The 27306-nt window shown below is 39.6% G+C and overlaps 1 protein-coding gene across 2 annotated transcripts; it reads left to right on the forward strand.

Moving 5' to 3' along the window:
• The first annotated feature begins 269 nt into the window (after positions 1-269).
• Positions 270-26498, forward strand: LOC107823139 (DNA mismatch repair protein MSH7-like). Of its 2 annotated transcripts, none has more exons than XM_075221631.1 (17): positions 270-753; positions 1570-2122; positions 4256-4351; positions 4465-4520; positions 4983-5049; positions 5569-5664; positions 5914-6045; positions 6179-6212; positions 6312-6359; positions 8253-8452; positions 8537-8663; positions 8772-9049; positions 22513-22704; positions 23757-24170; positions 24260-24356; positions 25204-25331; positions 25885-26498. In XM_075221631.1, the coding sequence occupies exons 1-17, from the start codon at positions 494-496 to the stop codon at positions 26365-26367; spliced, it is 3261 nt and encodes a 1086-aa protein (XP_075077732.1). In that variant the 5' UTR covers positions 270-493; the 3' UTR covers positions 26368-26498. The 2 variants fall into 2 exon arrangements, with proteins under 2 accessions (XP_075077732.1, XP_075077733.1); XM_075221632.1 differs by having other exon boundaries at positions 5569-5655.
• The last annotated feature ends 808 nt before the right edge of the window (positions 26499-27306 follow it).

The following is a 27306-nucleotide window of genomic DNA, read 5'->3' on the forward strand; positions in this document are numbered from 1 at the left end:
AATCTAAGAAAGTAACATGCTATAATAGGTTACCATTAACTATAAACTACAGTTATTAGTTGCTAATCTATGTGTAATTTTATTGATGTTTTTGAGACTTTTTAAATTTATTGATATTTTTAAGACCTCGCCAGCTTTACTTATTAGAGTAATATAAACGGGCCAAGAATCTTAACTTTTTATTGTACACATGGCTGGCAACTGGTAATGTATTGAACCATACCCCCAAATACTAATATGTAGCGCAGAGGTAAAATGCAAAAACCAACAATTCATAGAGTGGTAAAACAGATAACACCCTAGTCAAAGTAACGTCGTTAAATGTTAATCAAATCCAACGGTGAGTAAGCCACCAGACTTTCACAGTAGCCAAGGTAATAATTCCTCATTTTAAGCCTCTCCGAGCTTACAAAATTTTACTCCAATTTCCAAAAGCCCAAAAATCCTTTGGCGCCAATTCGCCTCTCTTTCCTACTTTCGCCGACAATCGGAAATGCAGCGGCAGAAATCTATACTCTCCTTCCTCAAGAGACCTTCATCGGAGGACCAAAGCTCCGGCAACAACAAACTCAAATTTCCAAATCAAAATACAGTCCCTGTTACCAAAAATATTCCGATTTTGGGAACTGAAACTCCTCCTGAGAAGTTGCCACGTCAGGTTCTCCCCTTCAACTGTGGCCATGATGGAAATAAGTCTTCTGCTTTCTCTTCTATTAGGCACAAGTTTATCAGAGAAAAACCACGCATTGATCGGTATCTCTTAATTTCGAGATTTTCTTATTTTTATTTATTTATGGAATTTCATTGCTTACAATTTTAGTTATCTTCTCTCTGCTTTTTCACTACCTAATTTTAGTTACTGCATGGTCTTATTCATACTTGCTATATTGTAAATTGCACTTTATTAGTATAAGCCTTGTCAAAATTACGTTACTACTACTACTACTACTAACTTACTGCTATTCGGAGCTTACATTTGATACTACTATAGTCCATTACCAATCGAGTTTATGTTAAAGGTGGTGTAGCTATGTTCAGTTGTTGCTCACTGCTCTCTTGCAATTTTGACCTGCTATGTTACAGCTGAAGGTGTTAGTACTAGTACAAAGTCTTATTTATTCCCTCTCTCTACTTTAGTAGAGCTACTCTCTCTCACACATGGCTTTGTTTCCTACTATTTTGTAAATTGGCTTTTTCTTTTTAATTGATATAAGCCTTGTCAAAATTATGTGAATTTGCTGACTTGGTGTATTCCTTTTTGTTGCTCCTTTGCCATTGAAATAGAGGGTTTACATTTTAAACTATTATGTCCCATTAGCAACCATGTTTATGTTAAAGGTGGTGTGGTTAAGTTTTACTGTTCTATCTTTTTTAGGTGTCACAATAAGCATGGTGTTAGAGTTTGGTTCTGTTTCTTTTCTTCTGTGGGTGATCGAATGCTCACTGCTTCCTTGCTTATTTTGACAGTTGAAATGTTAACCACCTTTTGATTATATTGTATGCACATAATATTCATGCTGTCTTGCGACATGATGTGTGATATTAACTACTTTTTGATATTGTGTACAGGGATCTAGTGAAGAATGATTCTTTTGGGATCCCCTCTCCTTGTACAAAAAATGAAGGATCAGAAAGACTGGGGAATCCTTCTATTTCCTTGCAGTCAGGCTCTAATAGAAGTTCTGTTAGTGCTAATAGAAATAGTAATCAAGAGGGTAAAGGATCAGTATCTCTTATACAAGGTGATGATCATGGTTTTGGGCCGGAAACACCAAGTATGCAGCCTTTTGTACCTGGGTTAAAAAGAGTTCAAGATGACATGCGTAACTCAGCGGATAGGAGTGATTGCTCTTCATTGAATGCAAGCAAGAGGATTAAGAGTCTTGAGGGTTCGAATTTTGGAGGGAAGAACCTTGAAGCAGAGTTTGAAATGACTAGCAAGTTTGAGTGGCTTCATCCATCTCAAATCAAGGATGCGAATGGTAGAATGCCAGGGGACCCACTCTATGACAAGCGAACACTGTTTATTCCTCCTGATGCATTGAGAAAAATGTCTGCTTCTCAGAAGCAGTATTGGGATGTCAAATGCAAATACATGGACATTCTGCTTTTCTTTAAAGTGGTTAGTTCTACTTTACCATCTTGTATATTCTTCCTTCCAGCCGCTTTGTGTCATCAATTTACTGGAAAAAGTGACTTTGCACCGTAATCGTATGCCAGTTCATTCTTTTTCTTTCTAGTGCAACAAGTTTTTGAGCCATGAACTTTTGCTTTTAGATAGTGTAACGTGCTGATTGTACTTTATCATTTTTAATAAATTGGGCTATTAGACAACTGGAAAGAGTAACGATCCAGATGGATAGGCTTGTGACTATTGAGTAACTGGATTACCTAAAGGCTTCTACATGGAACTTGGAAAATAACCATGTTTTACCTAATAACGTAGATTCTTCTGTATCATTATGATAGGATTTGGTAACACTTGTTACATTCCTTGGACTATATCCTTGGAAAAAAATTCGAAGTTTTAAATCCATTAGGGAAATTCTATTTCTCGTTCTTTTGATATCTTTTGTTATATATGAGACAGTTATGCACTGCACAGTGATATTTACTGAATAATATACATTCTTTGCTTCTCTAATATTTATGTCATGCATTAGTTTGTTCCAAGATAATTGTTTGGATAAGTTTTGTTTTAGGTTTAATATTTGCATTAGTATTGTTTCACCTATTTATTTATTTATTTATTTATTTATTTATTTATTTCGGTATCAATTTATTACACAGTGGTATTGCGAATGAGGAAAATGTTTGTAAAATTTTCACAAAACACTTTCCTGTTTTTGACAAAAACTTTTTCCTGGTTATGTTTTTTTTGCCTTCATTAGTGGTCTGAAGAGTATCCTCTTATTATATTGTGTCGCTGGCAAGGAGTACCCAATAATCCATGTCTTAGGTATCATGAATTTGGTAGTGACCACATGATAATAATCTTTTAAGTTTGTTCTTCATGTAGAATCCATGGAAAGTAAACTTTTTTTTAACTATTAGAACACAGAAGCCATGTTTTTTTTTTTTATTTTCAAAAGTTTTGATCCAAACTCTAATCATTGACTCACTGTATTCTTTGTAGAAGATCCATCTCAATTTACTCTAAGGTTAATTTTCTAACAAGATATTGCCAGATGGTATAGCTTCTAGGATTTTTCTAGGAAATGCAGTTTGTTTTCTTGTTCTTTCTCTTGCTGTAATTTTATCCGTTAAGCATTGCTTTGTTTTCTTGGCTTTCAAGTTTCTCGATCTACAATTTTAGATCTTCTCTTTTTCTGTAGGTTATATATATGTATCATACATTTCTCTAGGTCTCTGTTTACCTAGTAAAAAGAATGACAGTATGAAATCTTATCGTGGAAAGATTTCCTAATTTACTAAAACTGTTGCCTCTTGCTGTTAGTTATCTGATGCATGTTTCTTTTTCCTCTGCGTTATTTGCTGCAGAAAAGTTACTTTACTAATTTGAAAGTCTTTGTTTTCACATATTAAGAGTATTATCCATACTACTGAGATATCCTGATTTAAACTTTGAATACCATAAAATACCAGTTTTTTTGGATAATGCACTGCTTAAATAGAAGTTACAAGGTTTTCAGGGTCGTGCTATTAACTATTAAGATTGGACAGATAATTTGCATGCGATGTTGGTTTCTTAATTTTAAAGACATTAATTGTTGAAATTTTATTATTAGATGGTTAGCAATGACCTTACTATTGATAGGACCTATTGGGAAAAAAGAGGCCTCACTATTGATAGCGTAAGTAAATATTTGTTAGATGTTGTGGATTTTCCAGCCAATCATACGAGAGGATTATTTGTGAAAACCTTTGGGATACGTCTATTTGTTTGTCGTTGCTGGCTTAGGCAATGCATGTTTGAATCGTTCTATACATTTTGCAATTCCTTTTGGAGAAGAATAAGGAATGAAACGAGTATTTGGAATGTAATCTGGATCTACTGCTAATAGTTAAAGGACAATTTAGGCGAAGATACTTGCACCATAAGTGCTAGGATACCCTATATATGGTTAGGCGCGAGGAAAAGAAAATATTTTCTTTCATTGAAGTTATGGTTTGTCTTTGTTTGATTTTCAATTCTGCAGTAAATGTATTCTTTTATTTTCTTTCATTTCGAAAAAATCATGCACAAGGCTTCTTATCTGATATAGTTTTCTCTAAAATATTAATGCTTTAAAAGGGAAAATTTTATGAGCTGTATGAGCTAGATGCTGAAATTGGTCACAAGGAGCTCGATTGGAAAATGACACTAAGTGGCGTGGGAAAATGTAGACAGGTATGCTATACGTAAGTCACTTGGGATATCTGAAAAGGTAGTTTTGGTAATTTTCGGTCTAGTTTAATCTTCTGAATCTGATCCATAGAGTTATTTTCTTGCTTTTCTGTCAGGTTGGCATATCTGAAAGTGGGATAGATGAAGCTGTTCAGAAGCTCCTAGCACGAGGGTAAGAGTTAGAAGTCTCATTATTTCTTCCCATATGTCCAAGCCGTTGGTGGATAGAGTTACCTGGTACCCGTATTGGTGGGAGGTAACATGTATCTTGTGGATATATTTGAGGTGGGCACAAGCTGGCCGAAACACCACGGTTATAAAAAAAAAAGATTTAGTAAGTTTCATTTTCCAGATCTGTATCTTTTTTCAGGGAAACAGGCTAACAGCTTTTGCTGCTGCCAATTTCCAATTTCCTACTTTCTAATGACTGTACGAGTTTATCAGTAATTGGAATTTCTGATTTGCTTCATCTTGATCATTTTTTTAGCAGTTCATTACTATGTCACCTTTTCTCTGCATGGCTTATGACTTATGTTAGTAGCAATTTGCAACTGACCACCTTGTTGATAATACTTGTTTAGTATCTTATTAGGTATCTTTTCATTTATCTTGAGTTTATCTAACTACTTTGAAGGTACAAAGTAGGACGGATGGAACAGTTGGAAACATCTGAGCAAGCAAAATCTAGAGGCTCTACTTCTGTAAGTGCAGCATGAATTTTGTGAAAGCATGAAGTCATTGACTTAACCTAGTTCTTTAAAAACAGTTGTAATGCTTGCTTTCAAGTCGTTGAGTTAACTTAGTTCTTTAAAAACAGTTGTAATGCTTAGGGCTGTGTGAGGTTAGTGATGGTCCTTTAACTGTTCTAAATGTGATAATAAACACATAAGATACATAGAAGCAATTAATGCTTTGAAAAATTCTGGATACATATATATAGTTTGGTTGAGATTCATAAATTACCTAGTTCTGTAAATACATTTGCAGCGCTTAGGGCTATGTGAGGTTAGTGATTGTCATTTAACTGTTCTAAATGTGATAATAAAGCAACAGAAGATACATAGAAGCAATTAATGCTTCGAAAAATTCTGGATGTATACATTTTTATGAATCTTTTTGTTGGGCACTCATAATTTTTTTCTGCGTCTCTCAAATGAGCGCTATCAACTCTTTGTTCATCATGGTATTGTGTGATTTGATGATGAGAATATTGGTTTCAGGTTATTCGCAGAAAACTAGTTCATGTATTCACTCCTTCTACCACAAGTGAGGGCAATATTGGGCCTGATGCAGTTCATCTTCTTGCAGTTAAGGAGGTTTGCAACTTTTTATATAAATTGAGGCCATTGGCATGATACAGTTCTGTTAATTCTACATGCCAGTAGAGTTATCTATTATATGTGCAGAATAATGCTTCATGCAATCTTATGCTGCTTCTGTTCTCTCCCCAAATTTTTAAGAAAAAGCTTTAAAATCTTTTAATTTCCATATGGTCATCCTTGTGCTACAAAATGAGACTTCAAACTGAGGCAGAGGATTTATTGGCTTCTCACTGTTACATATAGACTTGCAATGAGCTAGAGAATGGTTCAACCACTTTTGGCTTTGCTTTTGTCGATTGTGCTGCTCTGAAAGTTTGGGTTGGTTCCATAAGCGATGATGCATCTTGTGCAGCTTTGGGGGCTTTGCTGATGCAAGTACGACACTTTAAGATCTAATATCTTTCTTTGAGTAACTTAATAGAAGATCTAGTATCTTTCTTTGTGTAACTTAACAAATGTGCGATTCGTTTGCTTGATTATTTTATGTTGCTCTCTGTTGCATCTGTAGGTGTCACCGAAGGAAGTTATATACGATGCTAGGGGTAAAGATTTTTTTAAATTAGACTTTGGGAGGATTTTTGTTCTTTGGAAATAACTATGTTGAGTCTGACTTTCTCGTCTCGCACTTCTATTTTTAATAGGTTTGTCAAAGGATGCTCAAAAAGCTCTGAAAAAATACTCATTAACAGGTGATATTTGTGTGTTTCTTAAATAGTTGCTTACTGTATCATGAAATGGCTGTGATTGTGATAATTCTCTCCTGATTATCCAAGGCATTATGTCCTGCCTATCATGTCACGAAGCTGTTTCTTTGTTGGGGCAGTTCAGCGTGAAAGCCTGGATCTTCATATCGTTCCATTTAACTTTTGCCCTGAAAGCCATGTATGGTGGTCTTTATTTGGCCATTATTTATAGTAAGTTGCGACAAATTCCCTAAAGAAGATGAGCTTTGAAAAGATTATAATTTTTAAGTGGTCAATAGGGGGGACCCGCAGTATTGTTTATTCTGCAGTTGGAATGAGATTAGTTAGCAGTGAGCAATTTTAATGCTATAACTAAGGTCTTGTATTGCCTATGAGATATGACCTGGTGGAGAGAAATTGAGAAAGGATAGCTTTCTTAGTTTGTTTGAGAGACTGTCCGCTTTTGTCAAGTTTTGCCGAGTGATATCATTGTGGGACATGTTATCCTCTTCTCTAGAATTTATAGAGAGGAATAACGTTAGACCTGCGCCCTTTCCTCACACACTGTTTCTTCTGACAGTGACTGTGATATATAGAAGATTAAAGGTACTTTTCTATTATCATCAGATTGTGTTTCATGTAAAGAAGATTCACGAGCCCAAAGGAATTATAACAGATTGTTGTTTCAATCATTTCCACCCAAAATCGTCGAAGATTTAAAGCCAATTGTCACCTTTTTTCTAGAAAATCCATAGACAAGAAATCACACTCTCGTCTTCGTGTACATTTCATTCTCTTGAGCTTATCTGCTCCTAAGTTGAACTAATCTATTCATTCTTCTTTGCATTTTCTTGTTTCTCTTCTTTCTTTAACTTGCACATTTTAGGGGAATTAGCTAGCTGAGAGTAGCTCATCATCGAATTTCTCTATCAATAGTTTCAGTTGCTTTAAACTTTTACCCCTTTTGCTTTTCTTGAGATAAATAACAATATTACAAGCCCTGGTAGTGTTCAACTAGAAGAAAAGTTGCTAAGAAGGCCCAAATTGGTCCTTATCAAAAAAACAAAACAAGGCCCAATTTGGTACTGTTATGATAAGGTTTCTATAGTGCATGCAGTATTATTCCAAGCCTCCGCTGTCATAGTTAATACTTAAAAGTTAAAACTACACCACTGTCATGATCACAAATCCATGTCTTCAGTAAGTCTATCTTAGGATGTACATGCTTCTTGGACAACATCATTGGCACAAGCAAGTTGCAGCTAGCCTATCTTATGGTTTTCAATGTGCACTAATCTTGAATGTTCATCCATTTCCATCTGATTAAAGCATGTTTTATAATGGGCCCATGTTTGTTTTTGTTTCATATTAAATATATAAATGTCACAAAGGACATGCATAAAGGGGCAGTCACTAGTAGGAGATACAAAGGAGTTTTTCCATAACTGTGGGTTTACACCCGGGATCAGCATTGAGCCTCTACTTGTTTAACCTAGTTGTTGATTAGCTAACCAACACAATACAAGATGAGATCCCATGGTATACTATTCGCTAATGATATTGTGCTAAATGACGAAACCATCAAGGGTGTCAACCGAAAGCTTGAACTATAGAGAAGTAAACTAGTGAGTAAGGGTTTTAGGATAAGTAGAAGTAATACTGAATATATGCGCTGCAAGTTTAGTCAGCACAAGAAGAGTGAAGTTGTAGTGAGATTAGACGGGATTGTGATTCATAAACGTAAACTATTCAGATACTACATTTGTTCTTCCAGCCTCCGGGAGAATTGAATGATATATGAAGATGTTACACATAGAACCAAAATTGGATGGTTGAAATAGAAATAGATGGAGCTGTCACTTTCTTAGATCTCTTGATGAGTATCCTTTGTCCATTTAGGTTCTGCAGCACCACTCCTGTCCCCATTCCAGCCAGGTGCTGATTTTGTTGATCCTGCAGAAGTGAAAAATTTCCTTGACTTGAAAGGTTACTTTAAAGGATCTTGTAATAAGTGGGATCACACCTTTGATGGAGTAAGGAGCCATGATGTTGCGTTATGTGCTCTTGGGAGTCTTGTCAATCATTTAGAGCGATTGATGGTAAGTCTCAGAACCGTGACCTATCTTCTGTATGCAATATTTAATGGTATTATTTTGGTGATTGTTTCATTCTGTCATTAACAGTTAGATGAGGTCTTACGTAATGGCGATATTCTATCATATGAAGTCTATAGGGGTTGCCTCAAAATGGATGGACAAACACTTGTCAATCTTGAGATCTTCAACAATAATGCCGATGGGAGTCCATCAGGCAAGTACAATATTTTGTCAAATCAAGCTTTGTACTCATTCTAAGGGGCAATTGTGGCAATTATATTTTCTTCTATTCTAACTGTGAGTGATTATTTATTGTTTTCAGGTACTTTATACAAGTATCTTGACAATTGTGTTACTTCACCTGGGAAGCGACTTTTGAGAAACTGGGTTTGTCATCCCCTCAAAGATGTGGAGAAAATCAACCATAGGCTTGATGTGATTGACAGATTTGTTGAAAATTCAGAGGCTACATTATCCGCTGCTCAATATCTTCGCAAGCTTCCAGATTTGGATAGGTTGGTTGGACGGGTTAAGGCTAGCATTCAATCTTCTGAAGCACTCCTACTGCCCTTGATTGGTGCCAAAATATTGAAGCAGCGAGTAAGTCCTGTTTGACATCTCAATTTGGTTTGCTTAGTCTTGGTGCAGTTATGTGCCAAAAGATGCTCTCACTATCTGAATTACTAGTTTGTGTGGTTACAACACCATAGTTCAATCTGCTTCCAGTAAGAAAGACTAGCCGATATAGTAGCTGAGCATCTATTTCCATTTTCAGACCTTTTTTACTTACCAGCGAATAATAGACTATCTCGTTGTTGCACATTGGATGACATTGTGTGTCATTTTCACACCTTTCTTACTTCCTAGACAAATGAGCAATAGGCAGAATAGTTATTGATTGTTCTATTCAAATGGTAGTTTCCGGTTAAATTTTATTTCAAGGGGTTGTTTGTTACTCTGATGGTTGTTTATTACTCTGATGGTTGTTTGTCCAAGAACCACTATTCTAAATCATCAATCAACAACGCGTTAATTCCAGACTAGCTTAGTCAGCTGTATGGATTCTCTATATTCATTCGCTCTTTTCTGATCCCATTTCATGGCAAAAATAAATAAATCATTTCTTAAGATAAAATAGCGGTTCTCTAAATCTCCCAATTATTCTTGCATTGACGCACAAGTCTTTGACTAGACCGAAAAGAATCTTGGCAAACACATGACCTAACTTAACAGCAATGATTATCCTTTGTTTATATCATGTTGAGTTCTTAGCTAAGTCTGCAGTCATTCTGAGAGACCGTAGGTCCTTTGTGATAATTTTCGTTCATGTGTATTTAGGTCCTTTGTGATAATTTTCGTTCATGTGACAAGAGTGGGTTGCTCTAGTGGTTATCACCCTTCACTTCCAACCAAGAGGTTGTGAGTTCGAGTCACCCCAAGAGCAAAGTGGGGAGTTCTTGGAGGGAGGGAGCCGAGGGTCTATCGGAAACAGCCTCTTTACCCCAGGGTAGGGCTAAGGTCTGCGTACACACTACCCTCCCCAGACCCCACTAGTGGGATTATACTGGGTTGTTGTTGTTGTGTATTTAGGTCTGCCTCGTCTACATTTACATCTTCAGTCCTGATAGTGTTGCACCTATAGACTGTCATATTTGGAGGTAATCATGACACAATCAAACCTCTCATTTTATCCTCTTCATGCGCTACTTACACACTCTATCAGATATATTCATTTTTTTATCTTGTCCAATATTGTGTTGACCATGCATTAACTTTAACATTCACATTTGTGTGACACTTTGTAGATGTATTGGTTACTGGTTATTGCTTTTGCTTTTCATCTATTTTCTGGTTTTTATGATTGTTTTACCCGAAAAACAGATAGAGTTAAATTTATACGTAGTTCTAAGGATATGTGGTATAGCTTAATACAAACCGTAATGATAAATAGTAATATCAAATATGGATTGCAAAGAGTACAAAGTAAACACGATTGCAAAGAAGATGATTTTTAGGACTGAACAGGTTGAACCAATTTATGAAGCTTAGAAGAGCAACTCTTCTCTATATGAGAATATGGTGCTTGAATTACAATGTAAACAAAAAACTCCCCCTTACAGAAATAATAACCGTCCCCTTTATAGTAGAGGGACCTTACTTTAGATATAATTAAAAATACATAGTGGGAGACCCATGATAAATCAGCTTTTACATAATTCCTGCTAGAATTCTCTCCTCTAGTGGGATTGCAACGGCTCTTGTCTGTAAGCTCGATATTGACTCGAGTTTTCGGTCTCGACTCGAGCTCTCGATCTTGACTTGAGCTCGATTCTGACTTGGATCCTTGCATTGGTTCGGGGTCAGAGTTGGTCGGTCTCTGAATCATAAGCTCGATAACTTTACTTTGCATCATAGTTCGATTTGGATTCGAGCTTGATAATGATATCGAGCTCGACATTGATCGGTCCCTCGGGCTCGAAGGTTGTTTGTACCATTTTCGGAACCCATTTTGAAGTCTTACTCCGATCTATTACGTTTTGACCTCGATCGATCGTACAAAGGCCGAAATCTATTTCGACCATATACAGATAGTCCCCTCGTTTCTCAGGAAGAATGTGGTGAGAAACGATATGATTTTTCAACGGCTCGATCGGATTATAAGCTGACGTTTACATTGGGTTCGACCATGACGTACGTGATAGCTGTCCCGTTGATTTAGTCTTTCAAGGCATTTAATGCTTGTCAGACGGTGGTCGGCCAGCGTTGATACTGAACCGTCATTGCTTTAATCTATAAATAGCACCACTTTTACATCTTCAATTTTCCAAATTCCCTAAGTTCTTTTTCGTTCTCTCTGAGTTTATTCGCAAATCTGTGATTCTTCTTCTAAACTACCAAATCTTTGTTACCTTTTTTAAATCCAAAATGGTGAAGACATCAAAAATCGTCCCCCAAAAAGACAAAGCTTCTTCTTCCCAATTCGCCGCCGACAAAATACAGGTGGATCCACGGCCTCAGGAGTGCGTTCCGGCGGCGTGTATTCTTACCTCCGATTTCAAACTCGATAAAGGTTCGCCGGTCCCTGGCTAATGTGAGCCCGTATCGAGATATATTTGTTCGATAACCCGGGAGCACATCGAGCGGATAAAAAAAAATTGTAACTGGGAGAACAAAGAAGTGGTAGTGCCGTCTCCCGAAGAGGATATTACTACTCACGTGAGAGGGTTTTTAAGCATGTATGCTTACCCTTTTACGTTAGGTCCCCTCGACCCCGTTATCATAGATTTTTGTCGCAAATACCTAATAACCCTAGGCCAGATACATCCTTCCTTTTGTCGGATCGTTATTTTGATCCGATGTTTTGTGAGTAAAATCGAGGGGATGTCTTTCACCCTCGATCACCTTGTCCGATTATACCGTCCTCGCCTTTTTCGAGGAGGGTTAATAAAACTCCAACGTCGAGCTACCAAGGCTCTGTTCTCGAGTATAGATGAGGATAAGGATCGAAGCTGGATTGGGAGATTCGTTCGAGTAAGGACTTCGGACCTGATTCCGATCGAAATGATGTCTTTTCCCGAGGAGTGGAACATGAAGCGTAAGTGTAATTCTGCTCTTATCTCCTACTATTTTATCCTTTCATTTCCTTCACCAATATTCTCCTTTTGTGATGCAGCGGTTCCCTGGATGCCCGGCGCAGTGCCCGATCTCAAGAACTGGGTACGTGATCTGGTTTCGACCTCCTCCTACGCCGAGCGCTCATGGCCCGATTTGTCGAAGGGCCGATGAGAGGCCAAAAATCACGGTAAGCACCTTTTTCGTATCTTTTGATAATTTGAATAAAATGCTTTTCACAGGCTTTAATAAAATTTTCCGTGTGTAGGTGTGGGCAAAGATGCGGTTTTGAGGCCCTCATCCGTCTAAGAAGAGGCTTCGGCCTCTGTCCCAAAACCGGTGAAAGATAACAAGAGGAAAAGAACCCCCGTCCTCGAAGATCAGAAACTGAAGAAAAGGACGGCTCGTAAGCCGAACAAGAATATCGTTCCTTTGACCATAGAATTGGTTTTGCGTCTGAGGGATGTAGAAGAAGAGGAAGAAGAGAACGATGGGTCTGCGCTGGTGGCCCGAACGAGGAAGACCACCGACGTTTCACAGGCAGCTGGATCGATGGTGGTTCATAAGGCTTCGCCTCGAACTGAGGATATATCGGAGAAAGATTCGGGCAGAGTCCCCGAGTTGTTGGAGATCGAAGACGCTTCCCATCGAGGCTAACAGATGGGGGATATGTCTGAAGGGACTTTTCTCGAATCTCTTCGAACCGAAGAGAATGCCCCAGGCGATTCACTTGGGGCAGTAGTAATCGAAGACTCGCCCACCTTTCTTGCTTTTTTCGCAGGGGCGATTTGGGAGGCCTAAGCTTTGGGGGCCCTCAAATTAGATAGGCCTCATGATGGAGAGGATCCTTTTCGTGACCTGTTTATCGGTGTCGAGGACACTACCGGTACGAGTGACAGATCAGATCTTTTTCACGGAGTGCAGCAGGCTTTGAATCAGGTAAGCCTTAAATTATATGGCGCTACCTTTAAGTTTGCTTTTCTTTTCTAACTTCATTTCTTCTTTCTTTGCAGGGAGCGACAGTTCATCGAGAATCATGTTCTCGGTCCCGAACCGAGCTGCGTCGATACGAGGCCGAGCTTCAACGGGTTACGAAGGAGAGGAACTCCCTAAAACTCCTCTTAGGCCAAAGGGGGAAGAAATATAAGACCTCCGAGCTGAGTTGGCCAAGGCTCGCCAAGATCAGATCGATATGTCCGAGCAGGTAATAATACTTTTAAAAGCCTATGGGCTCGATACCAGAACGATGGCTAATTTTTCGGTCTCACAGCTGCATCAGAAAGTTGAGATGATCGGAAAACTCCGTGAAGAAGTCGATGTGATAAAAGCGGAGTCTTTGGAGTGGAAAGAAGGAATGGACCGCTTTGCTGCAAAGAAAGAAACTGCTCGAGCCCAATTGTGATCGGCCGAAAACCAATTCCAAAAAATGAAGGAGAAAGGATCGGTCCTAGCGAGAAGAATAGAGGAGCTCGAGGCTCGGTTGGCCTCTGAACTTGCAAAGGCCGATGCGGATGCACTCGTGGCCGTCTATCAGACCGATGCTGAAGCTGCCCAGGTCCAAGCAAGAGAGGCAGCCGAGACCGCCGATACTCGAGCACATTGGGTCGCTGAACTTGCTAAGTGCCGATCTCGGAGGGAGACCCTCGAGGAGATCCATGCTCGAGGTTTCGACCTCGCTGAAGAGATTAATAGGGCCAAAGAACTCGAAGCCAAAGCTGAAGCCTTGGTTTCCGATGATGATGATGATGATGAGCGGGTCGAGTGAATGATTCGAACTCGATCCTGTTTGCATAATAAATCTCGAAATAGAGGAGTTTTGCTTGGATATAAGATATCGGTTTAGAAGAGAACTTTTCTTTGCAAGTCATTAGACATGTGTTCATGTTTTGCGTCAGGGTTCAGGCCAACTACATGAGCATGGTTCGTTTTGACCATTTGGCTCTTACAACTTTTCCTATTGGAACCCTGTTGTTACGAAATATCTTTCTTGCCTCAGAACTTGATATATTTGAGGGCTAATGCTAATGCCCCCGGTATTCGAGGTTGATTATGAAGAAGCCTCGGATACTGTTGAATTGCCCTCAGGTAGCATATGGTTGTTGCCTCGTTAAAAACCTCGCCGGGAAAACCCATTTGGGATAAAAGCCGATCTAAGGGGAAAAAGAGTGCAACGCGTACTTTAAAACCTGAGGTCTCAATGTCTTTGATCGAACTCCTGCGATGGGTTAGCTTCGAATATGTATATATGGGCGAAAGGAAAAAGAGAATCATACCTTAACAATAATATCGTTTGAGGAGTGATATGTTCCAGTTGTTTGATAATGGCTTGCCATCCATCGTTCCGAGTTTATAAGATCCTTCTCCGACTATATCGAGGACCTGATAGGGTCCTTCCCAATTTGGGCCGAGCTTCCCTTCATTAGGATCTCGAGTATTGATGGTGACCTTCCTTAGGACTAAGTTCCCGATCCTGAAGTGGCAGAGGTTGGTTCTTCTATTGTAGTACCTTTCGATTCGTTGTTTTTGTGCAGCCATTCGAACGAGTGCCGCTTCTCGTTTTTCATCTAATAATTCGAGGCTAGTGTTCATTACCTCATGGTTAGATTCCACCGATGTATATCAAAACCATGTGTTGGGTTCTCCGACTTCGACTGGAATTAAGGCTTCGGAGCCATACACTAAAGAAAACGGAGTTGCTCCTGTACTGGACTTCGATGTTGTTCGATATGCCCATAGGACTTCGGGTAGAATTTCTCTCCATTTCCTTTTGGCTTCGTTCAACCTTTTCTTCAAGTTTTGGATGATAGTCTTGTTTGTTGATTCGGCTTGTCCGTTCCCACTGAGGTGATACGATGTCGATAATATCCTTTTTATTTTATGATCTTTGAGAAATTTAGTTACTTTACTGCCGATAAATTGCTTGCCATTATCGCATGTTATTTCTGCGGGTATCTCGAATCGACACACGATGCGATCCCAGATGAAATCTATAACCTCTTTTTCTCTTACTTTCTCGAACGCCTGTGCTTCAACCCATTTAGAGAAATAGTCAGTTATAAATAAAATAAATTTAGCTTTACCTGGGGCCGATGGTAGGGGGCCGACGATATCCATCCCCCATTTCATAAATGGCCATGGGGATAGGACTGAATGAAGTTGTTCCCCGGGTTGATGGATCATCGGTGCAAACCTTTGACATTTATCGCATCTTCGAACAAACTCCTTAGTGTCCATTTCCATGCTATCCCAGTAATATCCTGCTCTGATGATTTTGTGAATCAGTGATTCGGCGCCGGAGTGGTTCCCACAAGTGCCTTCATGGACCTCTCGTAAAACATAATCGGTGTCTCCTGGTCCCAATCATACTGCCAATGGTCCATCGAACGTCCTTCTGTACAATGTTCCATCTTCAGCTAACGTGAATCGAGCAGCTTTGGTTCGTAGGGCCCTTGACTCTTTAGGGTTCAATGGGAGTTTTCCGTTTCCCAAATATTCAATATACTTTTTTCTCCAATCCAAGGTTAAGCTTGTGGAGTTTATCTCTGCGTGCCCCTCCTCGATTACGGACCTCGAGAGTTGAACGACAGTCCCCGAATCGATCTCATCTTCCTCGACCGATGACCCCAAATTTGCGAGTGCATCGGCCTCATCGTTTTGTTCTCGAGGCACATGCTGCAAAGTTCATTCCTTAAAACGGTGCAAAGTTACCTGTAACTTGTCCAAATACCTCTGCATTCTGCCTTCTCGAACCTCGAAGGTTTTGTTTACTTGGTTTACTACCAGTAAAGAGTCATATTTAGCTTCAATCATTTCTGCTCATCGGCTTTTTGCCAGCTCGAGACCTGCAATCATGGCCTCGTACTCGGCCTCATTGTTAGTTAACCTAGAAGTTTTGATAGACTGCCTAATGATGCCACCCGTGGGGGGTTTCAACACGATGCCAAGCCCGGACCCCTTCACATTCGAAGCACCATCTGTGAAGAGGGTCCAAACCCCCAATGATATACCCGATTTTAACAAGAGTTCTTTTTCAACTTCGGGTACGAGGGCTGGCGTGAAATCGGCCACGAAGTCTGCTAAAATTTGAGACTTGATGGCCGTACGGGGTTGATATTTGATATCGTACCCGCTGAGCTCGACGTCTCATTTAGCCAATCGGCCCGATAGTTCGGGCTTGTGTAAAATATTACGAAGTGGGTAAGTTGTCAACACGCATATGAGGTGACATTGAAAGTATGGTCTTAATTTCCTAGAAGCGCTTATCAGTGCGAGTGCTAATTTCTCTAAGTGTGGATATCTAGTCTCTGCTTCTTCTAAGGTCCGACTTACGTAATAAACAGGAAATTGTGTACCTTGCTCTTCTCGAACTAGGACGCTACTTACTGCGATTTCCGATACGGCCAAGTATAAGTAAAGTCTTTCATCTGTCTTCGGAGTGTGAAGCAGTGGCAGCTCGACAGGTATTGCTTCAATTGTTCTAAAGCTTGTTGGCATTCCGGGGTCCAAGCGAAGTCGTTCTTCTTTTTGAGTAGAGATAAAAATCTGTGGCTTCGATCCGATGACCTCGAAATGAATCGGCCTAGGGTAGCTATCCGTCCGGTTAGCTTTTGCACCGCTTTCACACTATCCACGATGGTGATGTCTTCGATGGCCTTGATTTTATCGGGGTTGATCTCGATTTATACTTAGTGATAAACGAAGTTTTTTCTTGGTCCTCCGGGTTCATTCGAATTTGATTGTACCCGGAATATGCATCGAGAAAAGTAAGGATCTCGTGGCCGACTGTAGCATCGATCATTCGATCGATGTTAGGCAGTGGAAAAGAATCTTTGGGGCATGCTTTGTTCAGATTTTTATAGTCTAAACACATTCTGAGTTTGTTCCCTTTTTTAGGGACTACAACTACGTTAACTAACCATTCAGGATATTTTACTTCCCGAATCGACCCTATTTTGAGAAGTTTACTTACCTCGTCCTTTACGAACGCGTGCTTTAACTCGGACTAAGGTCTTCTTTTTTGCTTCACCGGTCTGAACCTAGGGTCCAGGCTCAGCCGGTGCGTTGTTATCGACGATGGGATTCCTGTCATGTCTACATGGGACCAAGCAAAGCAATCTATGTTATCAATAAGAAATTGAATAAGTTTTTTCCTGAGTTCGGGGGTCAATCCCGTTCCCAGATGTTCGATCAATATAACCTTATATGACCTGTTCCAGCTCTTCGACCGTCGATTTGGTGGCGTCAGAATCCTCAGGGATGATAAAAGTTCGGGGAGTCAGGAAATCTTCCTCGTCATCTTTTGTTTCCTGCTTCACCGATTTGGTCGAGACTGGCGGCTGTGATTGCTATTTGGCCTCTCGTACATTTCTAATGCTCGATCTTTCTGAGGCTGATAATGTTGATATCGATGTTACCTCATTGACTGCAAACATTTCCTTCACCGTATGCTGCTCCCCGTACACTGTTTTCACGCCGTCCGACGTTGGGAATTTCATTACTTGGTGGAGAGTCGAAGGTACTGCCCTCATGTTGTGGATCCAAGGCCTTCCGAGTAGGGCATTATATCTCATGTCGCCTTCGATTATGTGGAACTTTGTGTTTTGGATGGTTCCAGCCACGTTCACTGGTAGAATAATTTCCCCTTTAGTTGTTTCGCTGGCCATATTGAAGCCGTTTAAGACCCGAGCTGCGGGCATGACTTGATTCTGTAGACCGAGCTGCTCCACGACCCTTGATCGGATAATATTCGCAGAGCTGTCTAGATCCACCAAAACACGCTTAACCTGAAATTTATTTAATAGGATAGAAATTACCAGAGCGTCGTTGTGGGGCTGAGAGATGCCTTTTGCTTCTTCGTTTTCGAACGATAAAGTGCCTTTGGACACATAATCCCCTGTGGCCGATACCTTAGTGCGTTTGAGTGCGGGTCTCTATGGAGTGTCGACCCCGCCGATGATCATGTGAATGATATGTTGAGGTTCCTCTTGTTTGTCCTTTCTGTTGGAGTCCCTTTCTCTAAAGTGATTCTTGGCTCGATCACTGAGGAATTCTCGAAGGTGGCCTTCACTGAATAGACAGGCTGCCTCCTCCCTTAACTGTCTGCAGTCCTCGGTTCTGTGGCCATGCGTCCCATGATATTCGCACATAGAATTTGGGTTTCTTTGGGAAGGATCGGTTTGCATGGGTCTGGGCCACCTAGTATCTTTGATTCTTCCGATTGTCGATACAATACTCGATGCATCGACGCTGAAGTTATACTCCGATAACCGAGGTGCCTCTCTAGGACCGGCATGTTTGTCAAAGCCATTCTTGCTCATCAGTCCCCGAGAATTCTGTCTTCGATCACTCTTTCGATTGTTTCGGGCGGCATTGTGTGTCGAGCCGTTATTCATTCGATCTATGACGTATGGTTGATATCGGTCTCTGTTCGACCTCGGTTCTCTATCGATGTCCCTCTGGTTTTTAATAGCTGATCTGTTTGGATGTGCGGATCCGGAAGGAGTTCCTAATTGGTCGTCTTCGACCCTGATCTTTGATTGATATCGATTATGCACATCTGCCCAAGTTATTGCCGGGTACTCGATCAAATTTTGTTTACATGATGCCATCGAGCTTCGCTCGTTCAACCCTTGAGTAAAAGCTTGGACGGCCCAATCGTCTGTGACCGGTGGCAATTCCATGCGTTCCATTTGAAATCGGGACACGAACTCCCTCAGCATTTCATTATCCCTTTGTTTTACTTTGAAAAGATCCGATTTCCTCGTTGCAACCTTTATGGCACCGGCGTGTGCCTTTACAAATGAATCCGCTAACATGGCAAATGAATCGATGGAATTTGGTGGCAGGTTATGATACCAAATCATTGCCCCTTCGAGAGGGTCTCTCCGAATTTTTTCAACAACACGGATTCGATTTCATCGTCTTCCAAATCGTTACCCTTGATGGCACACGTGTAAGAGGTGACGTTTTCGTTGGGAACGGTCGTACCGTTATATTTGGGGATTTCGGGCATACAGAATTTTTTGGGGATTGGTTTTGGGGCTGCACTCGAGGGAAAAGGCTTTTGTATGAATTTCTTGGAATCCAACCCTTTTATCATGGGCGGAGCCCCTGGGATTTGATCGACCCTGAAATTATATGTTTCTACTTTCTTATTGTTGGCTTCGATTCGCTTTGTGAGCTCCTCAAGTATTTTAGCAATTTCGGGAGTACCCGAATCTTGCTCGTTCGACCTTACTACGGCTGGCTCCGTTCGGTGGGCAATTTCTCGAGGTGGACTGGGTTCCGGTCTGCTTGGTAGACTGAGCTATCGCTACCTGCTGGACTTGCAACATTTCAAAGATCATACGCAAGCTGACTCCGTTCTCCTCCACGCTATGGGAGTCTCGAGCTACAGATCGAGTAGCGCCATGAATGCTATTTTCAGGCTCGGAACGTTGTTTTGCCTCCAAGGCCACATGCGAGTTGACATCTAGCGGTACTTCGGCTCGAGCTTCAGTTACTTCGACTCGAGCTTCAATGAGATCGATAAGCGGCCTTCCGGCCTTGGGCATCAAGTTATTGGTTTTGTCTTGAAGGCCGGCTTCGTTGTCGGTATGTAAAGCCATTAATCGAGAGTTTGCCATTGCTAGTTCGAAGTCAGAGACACCCTCAAAAGACAAGCGTAAACTGATGTGTGTTGCAGATTTGTATCAAACAAACACTGTTATCCTTAGCCCCACGGTGGGCGCCAAACTGTTTTACCCGAAAAACGGATAGAGTTAAATTTGTACGTAGTTCTAAGGATATGTGGTATAGCTTAATACAAACCGTAATGATAAATAGAAATATCAAATATGGATTGCAAAGAGTACAAAGTAAACACGGTTGTAAATAAGAAGATTTTTAGGACTGAACAGGTTGAACCAATTTATGAAACTTAGAAGAGCAACTTTTCTTTATATGAGAATATGGTGCTTGAATTACAATATAAAAAAAAAAAAAACTCCCCCTTACAGAAATAATAACCGTACCCTTTATAGTAGAGGGACCTTACTTTAGATATAATTAAAAATACATAGTGGGAGACCCATGATAAATCAGCTTTTACATAATTCCTGCTAGGATTCTCTCCTCTAGTGGGATTGCAACGGCTCTTGTCTGTAAGCTCGATATTGACTCGAGTTTTCGGTCTCGACTCGAGCTCTCGATCTTGACTTGAGCTCGATTATGACTTGGATCCTTGCATTGGTTCGGGGTCAGGGTTGGTCGGTCTCTGAATCATAAGCTCGATAACTTTACTTTGCATCATAGTTCGATTTGGATTCGAGCTTGATAATGATATCGAGCTCGACATTGATCGGTCCCTCGGGCTCGGAGGTTGTTTGTACCATCTTCGGAATCCATTTTGAAGTCTTACTCCGATCTATTACGTTTTGCCCTCGACCTTTCATACGAAGGCCGAAATCTATTTCGACCGTATACAATGATGCTGTTATTATTTCTATGGTTTCTATTCATGGTACTGATATATTATCTCTTTTCGTTTTCTTGAGCCGAGGGTCTTTCAAAACAGCCTCTCTACTCCCTCGGGGTAGGGGTAAGGTCTGCGTACACACTAGCCTCCCCAGACTCCACTAGTGAAATTTTATTGGGTCGTTGTTGTTGTTGTTGTTTGTAGATGTGTTGGACCTTAGAGGCCCAACGCTCCCTCCTATATGATATTGTCATCTCATAATTGTAGTATAGGAATTGCTTTTGCTTTATTAGGTATCTTCTTTTCCTGTTCCTGCTGTGCACTTTTACAGCACTCCTTGATTTCAGCCGTTGTAATTTAGATCAATGTGATGTCTCATCTATCATGCCATTCTCCTGAAAAACTGAGCCTTCACATAATTTGTCTGCATTTGGGCACCACTGTTTCACCCTCATTTTTCTTATAGGGATTAATCTTGCTGTGTGTGTCTATATATATATATATATATATTCCATTACTTATACTTATTTTAAACCTGTTACTCTCTCGAGTGCTTCAGGTTTAGCTTTTGGCTGACTCCTTGTGTCTCTCACTAGCTTATTCAATTTAAAACAATATCATGTGCAAATAACACAAAATATGGACCATCATCCTATATATTATTTTATTGGTTAGAATCCATAATTAATTTACAACTAGTAGGGGCTCAATGGGTAACTGCTCTATATCCTTCCAGTTTTCCACTCTTCTACCTACTCTTAGTTGCATATCCTTTATGGTATTTATATGTTTGATAATTTCTTTCTATTCAAGCATCCACCAAATGACTTTTCTTGGCACTTTTCCTGGTTCAATGGATATCCTTCTTCCTCCACCTACAGATTTCCTTAGATCTTCTTATCTAAGGTAGGAGGCAATTTTGTTGTTACCCTTAAAAACTAAGTTGCTCCGACACGGCAGTTTAGGTACCGCACCCATGTCGACACGACACTAGTATGAGTGTGGGTATGGGATCCGTACAGGATTTGGTCAAACAATTTTGGGTACTTTGACCACGACGGACAGAAACATTCAAGACGAGATACAATTTGATTCCCAAAATCAGAACCAAAATTAGGGTAAATTCGAAGAAAATAGCATACCTTATCTAGGAAATCAATCCTTTACCTTTTTACAACTTGAGAATAAAAAAGAAATCCACACTTTACAAGCTATACGTAAGTCTTCCACAAAATTTCTCATAATTTAGAGATATTTTTATAATGTTGAATTATTTTTAGCTGGATCCCCGCACCCGTATCTGTACTAGGATCCGTATGCCCGAATCTTAGAATTTGCATCTCGAAGGATCCGACCTCTGGATCCGCACCCATGTCGGACACCCGCACCCGTGTCCGAGCAACTTAGCTTAAAAATTCTCAAATTTATTCATTTGCTCCAACTGCTAATTTCTTTGGTCTAGTTACCTCAAATTATCCGAATCATCTTATGCCCCATTTATTTTCATGCTGTGGGCATATTTTCTTTCCTGACTATTACAATGAAAGTGTTTCCTAAATGACCTTTTGGTACTTGAAACTGGAAAAAGTTCATAATCCTATTAAATGTCCTACCACAGCCTTGGGTGGTAATAGATAATGACAAAATTATCGACTACAGCAAGTGTCTTCATTTTCACATCTACTTTTTCTTCGTCTTGCTCTACATTCGTAAGCTAATAATGAAGTTGCTCTACTTTTTGCAAGTCCAATGATGTAGATAGGTATCTAATTGCTTACTTATCTTTTTAATATTAGAAATCCAAAAATTCATATGCTTATTTAAGATAAATAACGAATATTTATTTATGTTGGACGTGCTTTTGCACGACTCATTTCATAGTACTTTTGTCCTCCATGAAGAATTTTCTGGTTCAGCCCCTGGGAATGACCTTTCAGCTCTATTGATGTAGTATATAACCTCTGTTTCACTCAAGGTTTTCTTCTTGTTACTACAGGTTAAAGTGTTTGGGTTGCTTGTTAAAGGGCTACGGATTGGGCTAGATTTGTTAAGGTTGTTGCAGAAGGAACGTCTGACCTCTTCCCTGGCTAAAGTGGTATCCTTGCCTGTTCTAGATGGTGACGATGGGCTTGATAAATTCCTCAGCCAATTTGAAGCAGCAATCAAGAGTGACTTCCCCAATTTTCAGGTTTGTGATACAAGATTCTTTTGGCTCTTTTCTTGTCAAGATTGTTTTGGACCATTATATTCAACCTCTTTAATATTCAAATTGATGAGAGTGCTCGTTATTTTTCCATCTGTATTTTCATCTTTTTAAAGTATCAGAGAAATCCCCTGCAGGCTTCTGGTCCAACTCTAGTTGGCGTACAGGTTCAACACTTACGGGGAGTATGGGCCGCCCTTACCCTCTTAAAAAAAGAAAAAAGAAAAAAGAAAAAAGAAAAAAGAAAAAAGAAAAAAGAAAAAAGAAAAAAGAAAAAAGAGAAGAATGTGCTTGCTAGTTGATTGTCTAATCATGTGTGTTAGAGTCTGGCCATTAATCCAGTCACAGATTTCCTAAATCTGCATTTTCAAGTTTTTTCGATTGTACTTGAAGGAACTGTTACATTGGCAGTCCTTTATTGTTTGGAAAGAATCAGGTGTTTGAGTTCTTACCGACTTAGGGAAATATAGTGTAAGATTGACCCTTATATCTGCTTTTACTCAGTAGTTCCTAACTTTATTTCTTGTTTTCTATAATCAAATAGCTTGTGCTTGATTTTTAAATCGATTCTGGATTAGCTAGTTTAATAGCAAATTGGAGACATGCCATGGGCTGGTTAGGTTCTCTTTAAGGTGTACGTATAATATGGTGCTTGCTTAGTAGTCATGTTCTTCTTTGAAGACCATTGTGAATAACAGTGCTGCTTTGATGTAAACACATCATTTTGGTACTGTAAACAACTGCTTCCTTTCCCCACAGCTGGACACAACCTCTACCCCCCCCCTCCTTCCCCCCCCCCCTCCAAAAGAGAAAAAAGAAGTAACAAGTTTACCCATCAGTTCATCGATGCAGCTACTTCATTCATCCGTGTCATGATCTCGTACTTCAGTTTGATGCTTAGCCATAGTTGTATGCTTTATAAACCTAATTATACTAACGCTTTCAGTATGTCCCGTTGTGGACCTTCTATTTTACTAAACCTCATCTCATCCTGCAGAGGGCTGTGTCAGTAATTCCTTTTTCCTGTGCTGTGCCAGGATCATAATGCTACTGATTTTGATGCTGAAACGCTATCCATTTTGCTCGAGTTATTTGTTGAGAAGGCTACTGAGTGGTCTCAAGTCATTTATGCCATAAGTTGTGTTGATGTGTTAAGATCATTTTCCATTACTGCAAAATTTTCCTCTGGAGTTATGTGTAGACCAGTGATCTTGCCTCTTTCAAAGCCAACAAATTTCTGTAGAGAGACTGGTGGGCCAATACTAAACATCAAGGGGCTTTGGCATCCATATGCTCTTGCTGAAAGTGGGGGACTGCCTGTTCCTAATGATCTCCATCTTGGAGGGAATACGAATATCTGCCATCCTCGTACTTTACTGTTGACTGGACCAAATATGGGAGGAAAGTCAACTCTTTTACGTGCCACTTGTCTGGCCGTCATAATGGCTCAGGTTCATTCTTCTCTATGTTTGGAAGAGATCATACATTCATTTAGATGGTACTTGGCTTCTGGAGTTTAAAGATATCAATTTCACTGCAGTTGGGTTGCTATGTGCCTGGAGAAATATGTGTGCTTTCACTTGTGGACATCATCTTTACACGTCTTGGAGCAACTGATCGAATCATGACTGGTGAAAGTAAGTTTTAATCAAAAGAGAGCTTATTATTTGAACTACCTTCCTCCCCTCTTTACCTTCTTTTTACTATCTATGTAGTCTTTCATTCTTCGGAAAAGTCTAGACCACTGTCAGAAAGGAATAAAAGTCAGAAAGAGAAAAGAGGAAAAGGGCAATTTAGTTTGGACCGGAAGAGGCCTATAATTGACTTCTTTTGGGATATTCAACTTCAAGTGATAGTCTTCATTGTAGTGACTATGCTTGTGGAATATCTTATTATCATCACAATGATAAAAGAGTGCCTGGACTTTTTAACTTGACATAAGGATAGCACAAATTGAACCATCGTTGTTGATGTTCTCCACAATCATTATCATTATCATAATGAGCACTGAAAATTTTAGCACTTGGACTATATGAATTTGATTACTTCAGGCTTCAGCTATGACATAACAGGTGGACTTGTGAGAAATATAGTTCCTGCTTTATCACATTCTTTAGGTATGAGTCGAAGTCCATAGCGGTGGACTTGGCTTGGACAGTAAACTCCTTCACTCTCAAATAAAGATGAATTTTAGATCAATGGCAGCAGATATTTGTGGTTTCACAATTTCTATCCTCTTCTTAGTGCATTACAAAGAAAAATTGACCATGTGTAAAGCTCAAAGCAGAAACATCTATGCCCCACATTACAACAACAACAACAACAAAAAACCCAGTTTGATCCCATAAATGGGGTCTGGGGAGGGTAGTGTGTACGCAGACCTTACCCCTACCTCATAAAGAAAGAAAACATCTATGCCCCACATGCATTTTACAAATTATTTTTCATTTTCACAGGTATTCATTCTATTTTTACTCTTTACAGGTACCTTCTTTATTGAGTGCACCGAAACCGCGTCAGTTCTTCAAAATGCTACACGCAATTCCCTTGTTCTTCTGGATGAATTGGGCAGAGGAACAAGCACTTTTGATGGATATGCTATTGCATATGCTGTAAGTTCCCCATTATTTTCTTTTATTGTATGATTGATTAGCTGCATGCAAGAGTTCTGTTTTCTTGATAGACAGATTCTGGGAGTCTTTTTGCATTAGTTTACATGATGCTTGATCTGTCTTTCCCAGTCAACTGGTGTAATGCCATGATAAGTGCCTAAGGTGTAATACACAATTATAGTTTAACAGCTTTCTAGTACAATACATTGAGCTTCGTTGAGTTACTCGGGCAAAGTATTCCCTAAAGACGTGGCATGACATACCATATTACTTTTTCTGAAATTACTGAAGCATTTTTTTGCCATCTGAATTATCTTTTTATGCATGTGACCTGTTCCTAAGGTATAAGATCACAAGATAAAGAATGGAGCTATTGTAGCTAAGAAATTGAGCAAAACTTGTTGGGGCTCGACCAATGCCTTTAAGATTACTATACGTTATTGAAAGGGAATCTTGCTTGTCTTTTGAGTCATTTTGGTCGTGACATCTTTGTTTTGTTTCATACATTCAAGCTGTGAGGTGAACTTTTTGACATATTACAAGTTCTGTCCAGGTATTCCGACACCTTATAGAGACGGTGAACTGCCGCTTACTGTTTGCCACACATTATCATCCACTCACTAAAGAGTTTGCTTCTCATCCTAATGTGACATTACAACACATGGCCTGCTCTTTCAAGTTGAAATCTCAAAGTTCATCTCCAACAGAACAAGAGCTGGTGTTCCTTTACCGTCTAGCCTCTGGAGCATGCCCAGAGAGCTATGGAATGCAAGTAGCACTCATGGCTGGAATCCCAAAAATTGTGGTTGAATCCGCATCGAATGCAGGGCAAGTCATGAAGAAAATGATGGGAGAAAGTTTTAGGTCATGTGAACAAAGAGCTTGCTTTTCAACACTGCATGAAGAATGGTTCAAGACACTTCTAGAAATCTCAAAGACAGATGGTGAAGTTAACGATGACCTATTTGATACATTGTATTGCTTGTGGCATGAACTAAAGCTGATAGATCCACTAGCTGAAGATGTTAGTCTCTGAGTTATCTTGTATATTCGTGAAACTCTTCAGTGGGAAATGCCGATGAAATTATGATACTAACTGGAAGGTAGGAAAGATTACTGGTTGACAAGCATATTAATGAAGGTGTAAATGACCTGTTTTTGATTTAACAGTCCCTTCTCGTCATCAGAACGTAGCAACGGCAAAGACTAATAGAGTCCTCTTAGATCATCTAGAGGAATGTAAACTGTGTCTCGATGAGAATTCTAAAAAGGTATATCAGAAAGGAATTTCAAAAACTCTTATGCGATGTAAAGGAAACAAAAAGATGTTTATAAAATTAATTAAACAAAATATTACATTTGAAAGGGCAAATTAGCAACATACTAATTTGCTTACACTAATGACAGATACGTTAATAATTTACTACAAAGAAATTAAATAAGGGTGGTAAGCATAATATAATAAATCATAAGGGAGATTAGTGTTGCAAAGCAAAATCTAGAGGAGGCCTCTGGAATTAGTCTTTCTATTATTTAGTGTCTAATAATCTCTCTTTCTCTCTCTCTCTATATATATAATTGAGGGTCCTAAGCCCGGTGAGGTGGCACTCTTCTAAGCTTGAATTCCAACTTATCTTTTTTCTCCATTTTTTACCTTTTCTCTATTATTTTGCTTTTTTCCTCTTTGTTTCAAATTATTTTGGCCCTTCGGTTAAACACTCAAAAGTCATGCCCCTTCGTAACCCTTTTCATTAAACCTGCCTCTATTAACCATTATCTTACATAAGAAGAAGCAACGTTTCAACAGAGCCCAACTGCTACATAGTTCAAAAGATGGCTTCAATGTATTACCGATTTACATTGAGATATTTTGCCTTCTTCCACTTTCTATGTAAAAGAGGTTAGTTTTCTCATCATCGTAAAAATATTATAGGCTGTCTATGCCGATTGCCGCTTCCATTGTGTTGCTAATTTG

Source organism: Nicotiana tabacum, chromosome 9 (genome assembly GCF_000715075.1).
Source record: "Nicotiana tabacum cultivar K326 chromosome 9, ASM71507v2, whole genome shotgun sequence".
Taxonomy (NCBI): Eukaryota; Viridiplantae; Streptophyta; class Magnoliopsida; order Solanales; family Solanaceae; genus Nicotiana; species Nicotiana tabacum.